The 14762-nt window shown below is 42.0% G+C and overlaps 1 protein-coding gene across 1 annotated transcript in view; it reads right to left on the bottom strand.

The window, feature by feature from the left end:
* Window positions 1–12320: 12320 nt before the first annotated feature.
* Window positions 12321–14762, bottom strand: part of STX7 (syntaxin 7) — a 34410-nt gene continuing 31968 nt past the window's right edge. Inside the window, exon 10 of the mRNA XM_050893634.1 lies at window positions 12321–13737. Within this exon, the coding sequence (XP_050749591.1) occupies window positions 13648–13737 (90 nt within the window). The 3' untranslated portion in view covers window positions 12321–13647. The remainder of the gene's footprint in view (window positions 13738–14762) is intronic.

The raw sequence follows: 14762 nt of genomic DNA, 5'->3' as shown, positions 1-14762 counted from the left end.
ATATTACCCAACTGCATCACTGAAAGCAAAAGCTGTTCAAATTCAAAACAAAAAGGACAACTGTATGGAAAAGTTAAATGGTAACCATAAATGCGTGACCAGCTTCCCAAAAGATGTGGTGGGTACTCAGGCCCTGCAGGCTTCAAGGCAGGACCCATGGTCCTATATGCAGGTACGTGCCAGCTCAACCCAGAGCTGTGAATTGGGTGCAGAAATTTCTGGGCAACATGGCATGGTGATCAGACATCAGAGTCACAGTGGCCGTTCTGGCCTTTACATCGGCAGGAGACAGCAGGACATAGATTTTAAATATAAAATCTTCATGGGAAAGCTAAATCCTGATGCTTAATGACAAGTTATCATTGTAAGAGATTTTAATTGATGTAATACAATCTGAAGCACATTCGGGCTGCTGCACATGTCCTGTTCTTACTGCATCTGAGCTAGGTAAAAAGATTGCTCTCCCAGCCAAATCCCAAATATCTACCATCACTTTCCTAGTTGGGAGTTACCATTTTTCCCCTGTCTCTCCCTTTCTTCCCCACACTGCTTCTGCTCCTCAGTTTACTTCCCTAACCACTCCCTAACCCAGTGCTTTCCAAACGAGTGGACCCCAAATCGTGCTTTTAAAGCTTTTAAACTAGCCTAGCTCATTACAGTTTTGACAAGAAATCGCTTTTTCTTTTTTTCAGGTTTGTTATACTTCTGCGAGTGTTGCAGAAGAAACAGTAAGTATGATGAGAGATTTTTAGTCCAGACCACAGCAGGTCACAGACGTTTCTTCTAAACATCAGGAGAAAAGCAGCTGTCAGATGTTCCCATATGAGCACTACTGTACAGATTTGCAGCTGTCTAACGTTCATAGGCACAAACATTTTCAAATTAGGGCTCACTTCACCAAAGCTGGAGTCTTCCAAACAAAACTAAACAAATCGTTGCTTGGGGCACACAATACCAATCCAAAGCATGAATATGTGTTATTTTGATTTCTGGCGATGACAGGTTTGTTCATATACCCATGAGACTGAAGCCTAAAATCCATACTTATATTAAGCAACCTTTCTACATGTGACCATACCAGCTGAGCTCAATAGCCACGGACTGTTTGCGGGAACTTCTGGGTGGAGCTGTATTTAACACTTTCTGCTGATGATACGAATTTGGGTCCTTGATTGCTTTATAAGCCATCAGATGACTCTAGGCATGCTAAGCTGCATGGGTGTGAGGGGAGAACAAAGATCATGCAGAAGGGACTGCCTATTTGCTGGCTTTTGTTTTAACTGACGCTTTAATTCTTTTTGTATTAGTCACAAGTCATGATATTAACAAGATGATGATACACAGAATATCCCATTTTGACAAAACATTGCTGGGCTGCAGGAAAAAGAAACTGCCTCTTCCCGTAACCGAGCTTGCTTTGAACTTCCAGGAGCTGCAGTTCTTTGATACGAAAAGCTGACAAGTAAAAAAAAATCTTAAATATTTAATTTAGGAAAACATTTACTTTTAAATATGAGGATCGAGACTGATATTACTTGATTCCTAAATTTACTTCAGGTCAGGTTGTGTGGTCACCTCATGGTTGGGGTGGAGGAAAGCAGGGACGAGGCTGCACAAGAAGACAGGGACCCCCCTGTGCCCGCTCTTACTCTCCTACAGAAGCACCAAAGCAGGGGCTATGCTTTCCCCACTCCCAAAGAGAAAAGATTTCTATGGGAAAAAGGCATAAAGATAGGAAAACTGCTCTGATCCCCATGCCTGCAGGCTTGGGGGTTAGAGCTGGCCAGTCTACAAAAGCTGTAAATCAACAGAAGTGCTCCTTTCGCAAAGCCAGTGGCTCCAGGGGTGCACTGGGGGCTGGGCAAGCAAGACTTCTGCAGCAATTGCACAAGCATACTATTGACAGTGCAAATACAAGAGCAGTGGCTTTTGTGCAGTCTTGATATGGGAAAACGTGTACAAAACTATCTTCTCAAACCTCTCTCCCAATGGAGGTCAGAGGCATTCCCAAACTGCATTTTGCAAAGGATTGGGTTTTTTTACCTTAAATGCCCCATGCTAGTGCCAAGATTTCAAGCAGCTGACTTGGGTGATGCTGTGTGATGATATGCCCTGTGAAGCACCTTGCAAACAGAAAATTCTTCCACAGTCATGATTTCTTTATGATACAGCATTTTGAAGACAAATAATGTTTTCATACACTACTCTAGCTCAGAGCAGGAAAAGCTTCCCCCCCCCTCCCCCCCTTTTCCTTCCTCCAATAAGATAAAAAATCGCCCTACTGAGATCAACTGGATACGGAAATGGCTCAGCAGGGAAAACTACAGGGAATTACAATCCCTGCTGGGAGGGGCAATTCCATTAGAGAGGATCTCCATTTCTCGTTTGGGAAGGGATATACGATAAAGTAAGACAGGCCACCGAGACAGTAGTATGGGGAATCACTCTGGGCACAGAGAAGCTCTCTTTCTTCAGGGACCAGTCCCAGCGGCTCTGCCCAGGGAACTCACACTTCCACCACTGCTTCACAGACTTCCCATCTCTGAAGATAAGCTCTTTACAGACACCAGTTCCCAACACCGCATCTTCCTTTCCCAGCCAACACACTACTAGCACTTATCAGCAAAACTTACCAACAGCGTTTGCTTTCTGATGGCCCCTTGCCCTGTTGGTGTTTTACAGATCTGTTTTAAAATACCAATACTGCTATTGCCAGCAGACAATGATTTGTTCTGGCAGCGTAACGCTCTGGAGCTCACGTATCTGGGCCCATAATAGTTCTGCTTTTGAAGCAGAGCTCCTTGAGGAAGCAGTGAATTCAGTGCTCTCCCCCAAACCCTCTGTGGAAGCTGCAGAAGATTGTCACAGTACACATCCATCTGTGGTCACAACCTCAGAAGACTCATGTGATACCAATGCTGTTGCTGACCACTTCTTTCCAACCTAGTAGCACAATGTGTCATTTTCAGTAAGTAGTGGCATTTCATGGACTTCAAATCATAATGTCTTTTTTGTTTAGCTTCATTCATCTCTCCCTATTCCTACAAGCCTGACATTGCAACAGCCAAGCTCTCAGTTTTCCATTAAATAGCTGGTCTACGAGTAATGAACTTTGGTTTGTTGGTGCTGTACTGTAATTGCACAGTGCTAAGTATAGATCAGAGTCTGACTCCTCAGCATTTTTCAGGAGTTTCTGCATTATTTTAACACCATACTCGTTATCCCTGGTAGGAGAAGAGGTTAAAGTCCAAACCCAAACTTCCCTGCAAATTGCTAGTTTACGTGCTCACAGCCTCTTGTCAGAGATTTCTCTGTGAAGTATATCACTGCTAGTTCAAGAGACATCCACAGTCACCTGTTTATTCTTCTAGTAAATCTTCATCTGGACTAATGATCTAAAAACACCCTCAAGGGTTTTTCCAGACAGCATCTGCAGATCTTGGACCGCAGATCTTGGACCTTTTTTCCCCCGTGTATCACCAAACTGCGCTCTTACAGCTGGTGGAAAAGTGTCATCAACAGGGTGGCTGGTGTGCAGGTTGTCCAGGTTGCTCTGACCCTCTTTGAGGGAAAAGGCAGCCTAGGTATGCCACAGCTAGGAACGCCACAGCATCTCAGGCTTCAGACTCAACCACTAGGCTGTTGCCTGAGTTTCAAGCAGACAGGTAGGGTTTGTTGGTTTGGTTTTTTTAATAAATGATTTCCCCATCACTACCTCGGAAGCAGCATGGTTCTGAGGTGCAGTTGTCACCTACTTGTTTTCATCTGAGATGACACCCATGCACCAGCCCAGACTAGCCCCAGTCTTGTGCCATCCTCTAAAGTCTACTTCATCCCCTTCCCACAGCATCTTTAACAAAGTAAACACTCAAGGTACTCTGGCATCCATTAAAAGCAAATCAGTACTATTAGCACCGTAATGACTAATAGTCATTAAGCACTACTCAGCACAGTGGGAAGTGTTCTGTAATGCATATCCACGGAAAATTTTAGAACCCTGAATAAGTAGAAAAAACAAAACAACAAACAGCTCCTAAAGAGAGCTCGTGTTAGAGGCTGGGTTAAACCATGTTAAATTTGCATTCTCCTTTCTCCTTTTGATTTACAAGCCCCATATGTTTTTTTCTTTAGTGCTCAGGAATTTTTGATCAGACAAATGGTTTCCTGATAAAGTATTTGATAATGCTGTACTTTTTGCCTTACTTAAATGCTTCTGGGCTGATTTTGTTAAGGACCTCATCAAAAGAACCTCTGTGTATCTACATGGCAAAGCCTAACCACAAAAGACTGAGGACCAAGCTGAGGAAACTCCTCCCTTCTCCCTTTAGAGGAGGAAGGAACTCCTCCCTTACTGAAGGCCAGCCTAAATTTGGGGTCCAAAAAAAAAGGTTTAGTTGCCAGATGAAAATATTTAAGGTGCCCTTGGCATCAAAGAGTTGCATGTCAGATCAGCATAAGATTTTACTATGTCTTCCATACCTGCCGTGGTATTTTGAACACACCTTTCAAAAAAATCAGTCTTGCCCTTGTGTTCCTTTGGGGATCAGAGCTGCTGCATCCAAGCAGAGAACACAGCTCGGGGCAGGGTTCTTGCTAGAAACATCCCAACAGAATAGCACAGGAGTACGCAGATATGATTTTGGTGCAGGAATCGTGGTGAAAATCACAAATGAACAAACATGCATTGGGAAGAGCCCATTTCCTTCACCAGCATCTTCCCAATAGAACAGCAGAGATGAGGAGGCACAAAAGTAATTAAGAACCAACAGTAATTCAAATACCAACAATCTTGGACCCTTTGCAACCTTAAGGATGCTGTCAAGGCAAATATATTTATGCTTTCCTGAAATTTTGAATATGATTTAAAAAATATCTGACTTGCTAAGTGTCTAAGTTTTTGAGACTGGTATATATTTTGTCTTATAACAACTCATGCATAGCCAAGCTGAATTATGCCTGTATATCTCAATTTCTTGATATTACTATGATGCCATTACTCTGGTCTTCTTACTCCTTTTACAAGCCTTCCTAACATATCCTGCCTCTGCTCCAGTCCCCCTACGTTTCTTTTGCTCTGCACACACCCCTCCCAGAAAACAAGAACATAACTGGGAAGTCAAGAAAAGTTCAGGGATCTGAGCACTTCCCTAGACTCATAACAAAAATGACTCCACCAGACTACTGAATCTTCAGGATACAAATGAAACACAATATGCAGAAAAGGTCCTGGTTTTTTCCTTCCCAAAGCTGTAAAACAACAACTGCAAAGATGGTTTTTCTGGCTGTAGAGAAGGCCAGCTTTAGAGGGCTATTCATAGAAGAGCAACTTCCAAAATTTGAGTCATCTGTACTGGGTGACAGTCAGCCACCATTTATTGCCCAGAACAATGTTGCATAGTGTTATTGAGTACAACCCTCCGCAGTCATGTCCAGTTTCTCAGACCTACAGTTGTTATATTTGTTTCTGCCCTTCTCTATAGCACAAGCTATAGAAAGATCCTTTTCTGTCTCCCCTACCTCATCCTCTCCCTTCAAATATTTTTCTTACTTTCATTTAGTCTTGTGGTCTTTATGTAATATTTCTGGGTTTTCAGAGCTCTTCTAGTCTATGTGCATGGTTTACAAAATACTCCTTTACCCTTTTTATGCAGAGCTGTGTTTGCAAATGGATGAATCACAAACCTCATACTTTTTTTTTCGAGAAATAATTTCTACTGAAAATGCAGAGGAGTTGCAGCTTAGCTAGAGAGTTTACGGATATCTTATGCCTGGGGGGAAAAGAGAAATTTGAGGTCAAACTTCCGCTGTCCTGGCAATGTTCAGAAGTAAATCTGGGGGGGGGGGGCGGAGAGGAGATGACAGGAGGTGGAGGTTGACTTGCAAGGAAATGCTTGGCTCACTGGGCACTTGCCTGTTTTCAGGTGCAGTTCCATCATAAAATTAGAACTGTAGGGATTAAACAACAACCAAAAAAATCTCACTCCAGTGTCTGCCAGAAGAAACAAACTGAATTTCCCTCTTCACTGGGAAGAGCTACACTGAGATCAAGGCTACAACTGGTTGAGAAGTTCATGGAAGTTACTGAATTGATGATGTCAAATTGCTCCATCACTGAATGCCTTTGACACCAAGTGAATAAAATGTTTGTTCCCAGCCTAGAACTACTGACTTGCATAGCAATCATGTAGCCAACCTAAATGACCTTATTTGCAGAAAGAAAGTCGGCACAATGGGGTAGGCAGAGCCTTAAAGCAGAGCTGGTTCTGCCCGTACGGGCTGCCAGGCGAAGGCTGGAGCAGCGGAAAAGCTGCCAGTAGGAAAGGCAAGACCAAGATAAATAGTGTAAAGAATTGCTTTTAAAAAAAATTGCCTCTTGTCTGGGTGAGTTGGCGTGAGGAGCGTAGGGAAGATGCTGAAGGAGGCGAGTCCGAGTCCTGGAGAGGGACCTTGGTTTCTGAGGGCACCACTCCAAGAGTGGCAAAGCCCGAGAGGTGGATTGTAGCGCTGGTTGCCTTCTCTGTGCTAGTTTGTGAATCAGATACACACACTCTGTTTGTGAATCAGATACAACCCCCCTTGCAAAAAACAGTGTTTGCTTCTCCTGTTAAGTTTCTGCAAGGACAAACTGTAAGCAGTGCTTCACAGAGACAGTTCCAAAGGGATGGGGACACTACGTGGTTAAGCAGAACAACCCACCAGCAGCTGACAGGGTCTCAGTCCTTATGGACAGCCACAATCCGCCCCAAACAAAGGTTACGGAAATCCTATTGAAACAGCCCATCTTTCCAGGTAGCTGCTCGTTTAGTTTAGCATAACGAGCAACCAAGAAAATATCTTATGCATCTCACAGAATCATACTGATATTTTTCCTGAATAAATCCCAAATAGCATATAATCCACTACCCTCGGTTTATACAGCACTGAAAGCAAATCTGTGTATTTCAAAATATATTTCACATTCCAAATATTTTTAACAGAATCCATACTCCTTAAAACAGATTAGGACAAGGTGATTTCTACCCTTCATTGAAACAACCAGATACCAAAACTGTGAAAGAAACTTCCACAAAAGGCATAACAAAAAAATTCTTCACTCATCTCAAGACACCACAGACTTTAACAAGAGCAAGAGCCAGTCACAACACTCATCTGCAAAGCAACTATTAAGAGATACTCAAGAGGCTCTCTCCAATAATCCAGCTGCATTTTCTCACTGTAATTTCAGATTCTTCAGGTGTTCAAACACTTGACTCTATTCCTATTTGCAACCAGACAAGCTTAAATAACTACCACATCCTGCCCCAGCACGTGATGGCTGACCAGGCTGCAGAAGAGCCCTTTCCCCAACTCTAAAACTCAGGCATCAAAGAGAGAGGCACGCATCTATTCCTCTTGCAGCAAATAGTATTTAAAAGTATTTCATCCTTTAAATGAAAAACCTGCTTTTGCCTTCAGGCTTGAAAATTAATGATGCCCTGTGCTTTTGTCTGGCCGCTCAGGTGCCACACTGCCCTTTTCCAGGGACGCCACTGTGGGTCTGCAGTGAAGGATAGTGGCTCATTGCTGCAAAGACAGCCCCTCTCCCCCTAGAGCTTCAAGGCTTGCAATTCCCTGCTTGGGAATTTACAAACTAGTTTATAAACTAACAGAAACTATGCAGATTAGGGACAAATGCTTTAGTTTCCTTCTCTTTTTAAAGTTCTCTTCTTATTATTTTAAATAATGATTTGCTGAAGACATCAACACCAAGGCTGACACAGGATAAGAAAGCCTCAACTTGTTTTTGTCATCTTACAAAGACAGTTTAAATCTACCTTTTAATAAGCATTTCTAATCCCCCAAGCTTCTTCAGCCCAATTCTCCCTGACAACACAGTGGCTAGTCTCCAAGATTATATTTATTCTTTATCTGGTTGCAGAGCAGCTGTCGGGGAACGGCATATCAGACAACAAGGCTTCTCGCTATTTCAGTGACACTCTGTGGCAGAGTTGTTCTTGAAGAGCACGAGATACGAAGGTCCAATTCTTCTCTTGTGCTGGGCTCTGGGAACCCAATTCTGGGTTTTCAGTTCCCTCTGCAGAGAGAGCATCCGGGCATATGCGAGTGGGACAAGGGTGGAAGGGTGGGTGGGTGGAAGGGAGGGAGCAAACACAGCACAGATGGCAGGGAATATATTTATCATCTACCCTCTCTGCAAGTTGCTGGCTGATGTTCTCCTTTAGAGCAGAAAACATCCTCTCCTTGTCCCTGCTTACCTCCTTTAGATAAAGGTCCATCCAGTGGCAGGGCTTGGGAGCCGTTGAAGCTGTCGCTGAGCAACTCGCTGTGGGTCCTGAGTGTAGTCGAGTCCTCCCTCCTAAGCTGCAAGCTTGGCACTTACAGCAATAGCTCCAGCAGCTTTCCTTTTTTGAGTAGAGGCAGGAAGGTATATTATCATTTATACTGCCTGGATTATGCAGTTTGCCTGCTCCTTCCCACACTTATTGCCTCTTCAGACTTCAGTCTGCACTGCCAAAGACCAAACATTTTCTGCTTAAACATTAAATAAAGGAAAAATATGATCATAACTCAGTCCATGATAAATCTTGAAGAACTTGGTTGGGGGTGTGGGGTGTGAACAATGCTGCTAGCAACCTCCAATTTCTTTATTTTTTATATTTTTACTTTTTTTCCCTACCTTTTGCAAGACATTTTAAAATGTGTGACATTAATAAAAACAAAGCTGCAATCTGATTAGTTTTCTTGTGCTAACAAGCCTTGTCATCTAGGTTTCTTTTTTTTTTTTTCTTAAATCAGAAAAATCTATTTTATCAGCAGTAGCAGAAAAGTGCTGTGTTGTGGACTGAGGCATGACTATTAACGAGCAGACACTTATAGTATTTCTTCTTCAGAATATTCTTACAAATATCAACAAGTGTGATGCATTCCCTTATCCCGAGTACCTTTCTGATACTTGGAATAGGAGCAAAAAGAATCACTGCAGCTGTCTTCAAGCCTAGACATTCAAAATAGCCAATGGTAAAAGCAGAGAATCAGTTGTATAAATAGCAAATTACAACATCATTTGGCGCTCTCATGATGTTCTACTCGAGGGAATACAGCATGCCTTTCGAAAATGAACATTTTGTTACTTTTTCTGGTTATTTCTGGGTTTGTAGAGTTTCCTTACTGTTGTGCAAACACTTGGCTTCCTTTATCATTGAATATGTTCAGGACACGCAACTGAATAAATGCCTCATTATCTGCATTCTGAAGCTACAGAAACTTCTGCAGCTTCAGGCGCACCATCAGAGACACGTACAAGGACAAAGATGTCTGAAAGCTGATCGCTTTCAGATATTTATTCTTGCAACTCTATGTTGCAATAGCATCTAGAACGGCTCTGCAGGTGGGCACCTCATCAGAGAATAATTACTCCTCACTCTGCAACAGCTTTCGGTGAGAGCGTTGGACTTAATTGCAAACTGAAAAGGAAAGCTGCATGCTATGCACTTAAGCACCACTTTGCACCGTAGGTATCGTAAAAAACAGAAAATCATCAAATGTTGATATACAGCAGCAAGGAGATCTCTGCTCTTTCCTCTCACTAACCTTCTGCTCCTGAAAGCATCAAATAGGTTCAACCAGAACTAAACAAAAGCAAAGCAAGTCATTTCTTCCAAATGCGATACCCAGCAACACAAACAGTCCTTGAAACATCCCAAACCAGTGATCAACTACAAGGGTATTTGATCTTTCAAACTTTACTAACAGATTATGTCATTATCTCCCTCCCCTCACCTTTTGACCTCTTACTTCCCAAGATGAAATTTTTTTCATGGTTTCAAAGTACTTTTGCTGCCCCAAATCTAGCCCATACCTCTGACATCAAACATATCTGCCGACTGTATGCACACAGCATGCATGCAGGTGACTTAAGAAGGCTCTTAGGTATGAAGTTAGTTTGGGAATGTTGCATACCCTGCTGATTATCAAGAACAATTTCCAAGGGGGGAGGTGGGGGGAGGTGCAGGGGAAAAAAGAAAAAAAAAGGCCTTTAAAAAGCTGTCTGCCCCTGTGATTTTCAGCTCTTTGGAAAAGCACGAAAGAACAGAAAAGCACCCCTGGTGCGTGGTTAAGATAACTACAAAGCAACTATTCTTACCAGGTTCCTTCAGTAAAATGAAGGGTGCTTTGATTGCATTTTTTGGCCTTGCTAATCTGACAGATATTGATGGATAATTTGGAACAGCCAAAATCTTTGTTCTAAAAACACTGACTCATACATGTTACATCCAGATGTTTTACTGGGTTCTTAAAAGATATCAAAGCTTTCTTTAAATACTTGGAAATTGCATTTTATACAGTTAAGTGTGCATGTATGCAGGGGAGGGAAAAGACAGAAGGAGAGGAGCTCCATTAAGAGCAGCTTAAAAAGGAGTATTTATGCCCCCCAACATGGACACTCTAAATACAAAACAGCCCAACACTTTGTTTCTGCCTAATCAAGTTTGAAAATTAATAGCACCAAGATTCTTAATGAGCAATTAGGGCCTTGCAGGCTGGTCTCTCCAACAGGTACAGGAGCTTGTGTGTAAACACTCCAGTGCTGACTTCCCCACCAGCCCCTGCCTCACGGCCAGGGCAGCAGCAGCAGGAGCCACCCAGCCTGCTGGAACCAGCCAGTCCCCATCTGGTTGCCCAGGCAGAGACATCCCCATGACTTCTGACAGCCGGCCCTTCATCTCTTCCAGAGGTAAAGGGCTCCAGTGTCCCCCCTCCACTGGGATTCAAGAAAGGAAGAAATCTTTAATCTGAGGGCAAGTGGCGGACGCACCCCCATGCCATAAGCAGTCTTTACAAGTAGGTCATGAATGAAAGCAAGCAATGCACGCACCGTGGCTCTCGGCAGCACTCTTCTCCCTGACAGTGCCCGAACCACTACCACCGCAGAGCAGCTGAACAGATGCATGACTGAAAATAAAGAGCCAACTCCACGTGGGAAATAAAGACATGCAGACAGACACAGGAGAACAAGAACAGGGGCAGCAGGTTGCAGCAGGGGTTTGGGAACTGCAATGCTATGCAACTCGCAGAATTTCTAAGTCACTCGAAATTGTTGCCCCAGCCTGATTCTCACCAGCTCCTGATGGATGAAGCTTTATGTACTGGTTATTCTGCTTTGCAGTCACTGCTGGATAAACTCAGTAAGGAGGACATTCATCCCTTTATAAGGTAAATAGGCAATCAGTAAACATACCATTTCATCCCAAGATGAGCAATATTGTTCAACTTGGTAAGCCTTTTAGCAGAGAACCCTCCTAGTAGAAAACCAAACAGACAAATTGCAATGCATACAAAATGTGACAAGTATCAAGCATAGACAGAATTTCTGATCTGCCAGGAGTCAGAGCTGAAGATCTGCTGCTGAAGTGTTGCTGTTCCTTCCCCAGCATGTCAGTGGAATCAGTCAGTCACTGACAAAAGCAGGTATGGGGTATTGGCAGCAGAGAAAAAGATCTCCTGGGCAAGCAGGATCAGGCCATTCCTCCCTGCCTGTTTGCAACAGTGTAAAGAGTTTGTTAAACATTAAGGTCAGGAAACTTCCAAAGTCAGTTTCAGACAGTTCACTGGTGAGAAAGCTACTTGGCCAAAATGCTGACTGCTCTTCCAGTTTAGACTAGTGCAGTCTGGAGACAAAAAAAAGGCATTAGCATCACTAGTGCCAGCCTTACCACAGCTGGTAGTGGCCCAAAGCATATTTGATGATTATTAACAAGTAAGGCTAAACAGAGTCCCAGCCTCACTCTCAGCACAAAGGCAAGCCATGGGAACAGAGTAGCTGGGATCTCAACACATAAGAGTCCACACTACAACTTAAATTAAATTCCCCTTTCAATCTCAGAGATGTTTTCCACGTTACATAGAACATAATCATGCAGCTTCACAGGACTTATTTTTCCTCCATTGCTTCTGGAATCCAAATACAGCAGCACAAGCCTCCTTCCCGCACCATGGATTCCCATCCCTCAGAAGTTTCACGCTATGCCAAAGGAGAGCTAGTAACAGTCTACCCTTGGAACCCACTGCCAGCAGCCACACAGAGCCAAGCAGCCTTTCCTCCTGAGACTGGGCTCACACAGGTGGGAATACAAGATCCAGGAGCATTTTCATTAACCATGTGCGCAGGAACAGAGGTCCCTCTGGGCTGATTAGCCAGCAGAGCTGAAATTCTCTGGACTTGTTCAGAGAAGTTTCAATCATTTACATAAAGGCAAAGACAACAGCTGTGCTTGTAGAGACTGATTCTGAAAAAAGGAACTACTAGAAAAATGTACTCTTTAAAAGACCTTTATTTTGGTTGCACAGTTACAATTCTGAAGTCCATTTATGCTTACAGTTAGATTGTTCCCAAATAATATTTCATAGCTCACCATGTAAACAGTGCATTCTCTATCAGTCTAGTGTACAAGAACTTTATAAAATACAGATTAAGTGACTTTTTCATCTGTACACTTTTCAGATTAGTTCACCAAGATCAATTAAAAAGGTAAATAGATTAATCGGCAAAAAAGTGTTGTTACATTTTTACTATATTAGTACAAAATGGCACAAAAGGAAAAGGTCGTTTTAAAGGCTATTAAGCATCAAATGTCTTAAACAGTTTGAATCAGTTCAACCAATTTCAACTTAATTTCAAATACCACTGTTGAATTTGGAATTGAACTTGTAATCTTCTTTTCTTCAGCTGTATGAAAGACCTCACATACAACTTTTGATCTGTTCATGGAAACAGAATCACAGCAGTTTCAGAACAGTGACATTCAAGTGCAGTTAAGAAGTTGGGAATTTCTATTCTTCCCAGTAAATCTAAGAATTCAGACTAGAGTTTATTTTCATCTAGCCAAGCTCATTGATGCACACTTCAGATGCAAAGATACCAGACGTGTGCACATAAAACACAGTATTTCTTAATGCAAGAACTGAAACAAAAATTCACATAATTACATCATCCACTCTACCTACCTTTGCAGGAGGCTTCCAGGCATAACCATACTCAATGCCAGATACAGAGATATATGAAGCATCTAAAAGATTTCAGGCAAACTGAAGGCTTAATTCAAAGGCTTCAGTTATAAACGAGAGATCACACCAACTTCAGCAACCTACATTTTATTTTTGAACCACCCATATCAAATGAGCAGGTGAGTGGGATGGAAGGGAAAGAGACAGATAGACATTTCTAACTTAAAAATAAATTCTGAGATGTGAATTTGTTCCCTCAAGCAACGATTCAGGAGTTTGTTTTGGCAGCAACATTTAGCAATATCCCAAAGATAATTACTCGCCCCGTCAAAACAAATCATCAGGATTTTGATTAGCCCCCTAAATCTTAAGACACTTTTATGTTTAAGTTAACAGAACAGTTTATGACCTTTACTGTTTTCTTCTGGTAAGACAGCACCCACATCCAAGAGGGCAGGCAGTTATACTGACAGTAGTACTGAGACCGTTACTTTTCAGGTTAAAACAAAAAGTCTTATAAAAAAAGTAAGTGTGATGAAGTACAGAACCATTATTTTACTCAGCTTCACAATGAGCAAACCATGACTAGGAATTTCCTTTCATAATTTAAATACCAATTACAATGCTTTCTCCAGACACTTATTACGTAGATAACCATATGATGATTCCAAGAAGCAACACTCCAACAGCAAGTATAATAATGAGGATGCACATCTTCTTTCGGGACCTTTGCTGCCAATAGAGAAACAACCAAGTTGATTGAAAACCGTACCCACATCAGAAGACTACTCAAATGCTTTTATGGTCCTACTGCTTGTGCAATCTAAATTGTGTCCTTACTAACAACAAGTCTTATAAAGTTGTTCAAGAAAAAAAAGAGGCAAGTTATCCACAACTTACTTTTATGGCTACATTATTCAACAGAATGCTTTCAGTGGTATTTTCTGGCATACATAATAAACTAATGAAAGAGAATGCAGTAATGTAATGAATGGATGTAATTAGAACACTGGGGGGAAGAAAACATGAGAGCGCAAGTGACTGTGTATAAAGGAAAATGGACAATCAGTCTGCACAGTAGAGAAGGGAGAAATGGTCTGCTAGAAAAAAAATATTTAAAGACTATTAATGTATATACAGAAGGGGACAATGGACTGCAATTTTAGACTTCTGGAAGATTGACTTTGCATCTATTCACCAAGTTATTTTAAAGTTGTCTTTGTCAAGTTTCTTAGGCATAATTTGCTCTTTAAAAAAAAGAAAAAAAGGAAAGAAAAAAAGAAAAAAGAAAAGAAAAGGAAAAAAGAAAAAAAAAGAAAAAAAAAAAAAAAAAAAGAAAAGAGAGAGACCCGACTAGAGACCCAGTTATATAGATGTCACTACAATAAAGCATAAGTTATGAGCATGTCCAGAACTTTCACATCTCCCATACAGGTCTGTAACTTGAGATACCAGAGCACCCAAGACTAGCAGCAGTCCGTCATCCTTTATCTGAAGGATATGGAATCTGAAGGTTTCCTTCACAGCAGGAAAGGAAATTACCAGTGGGTTTCACAGGCTTTTGCTGACAGCCAAGGGATAATAACACTCAGATCTTTGGATTCTAGGCTACAGCTCCAGAAGCAAAGCTAGGCTTTGCTCTATTTGGCAGAGGTTCTTCTGCCTGGGTGTTTTTGGGCTTTTTTCCCCTCTGAAGAACTACATCTGTGTCAGTTCTTCATTGGAGCTGCCAGTTCTCTGCCCAATACCACCCAGAG

The sequence above is a fragment of the Gymnogyps californianus genome, chromosome 3 (genome assembly GCF_018139145.2).
Source record: "Gymnogyps californianus isolate 813 chromosome 3, ASM1813914v2, whole genome shotgun sequence".
Taxonomy (NCBI): Eukaryota; Metazoa; Chordata; class Aves; order Accipitriformes; family Cathartidae; genus Gymnogyps; species Gymnogyps californianus.
This window is presented reverse-complemented; position numbering and strand designations above follow the sequence as displayed.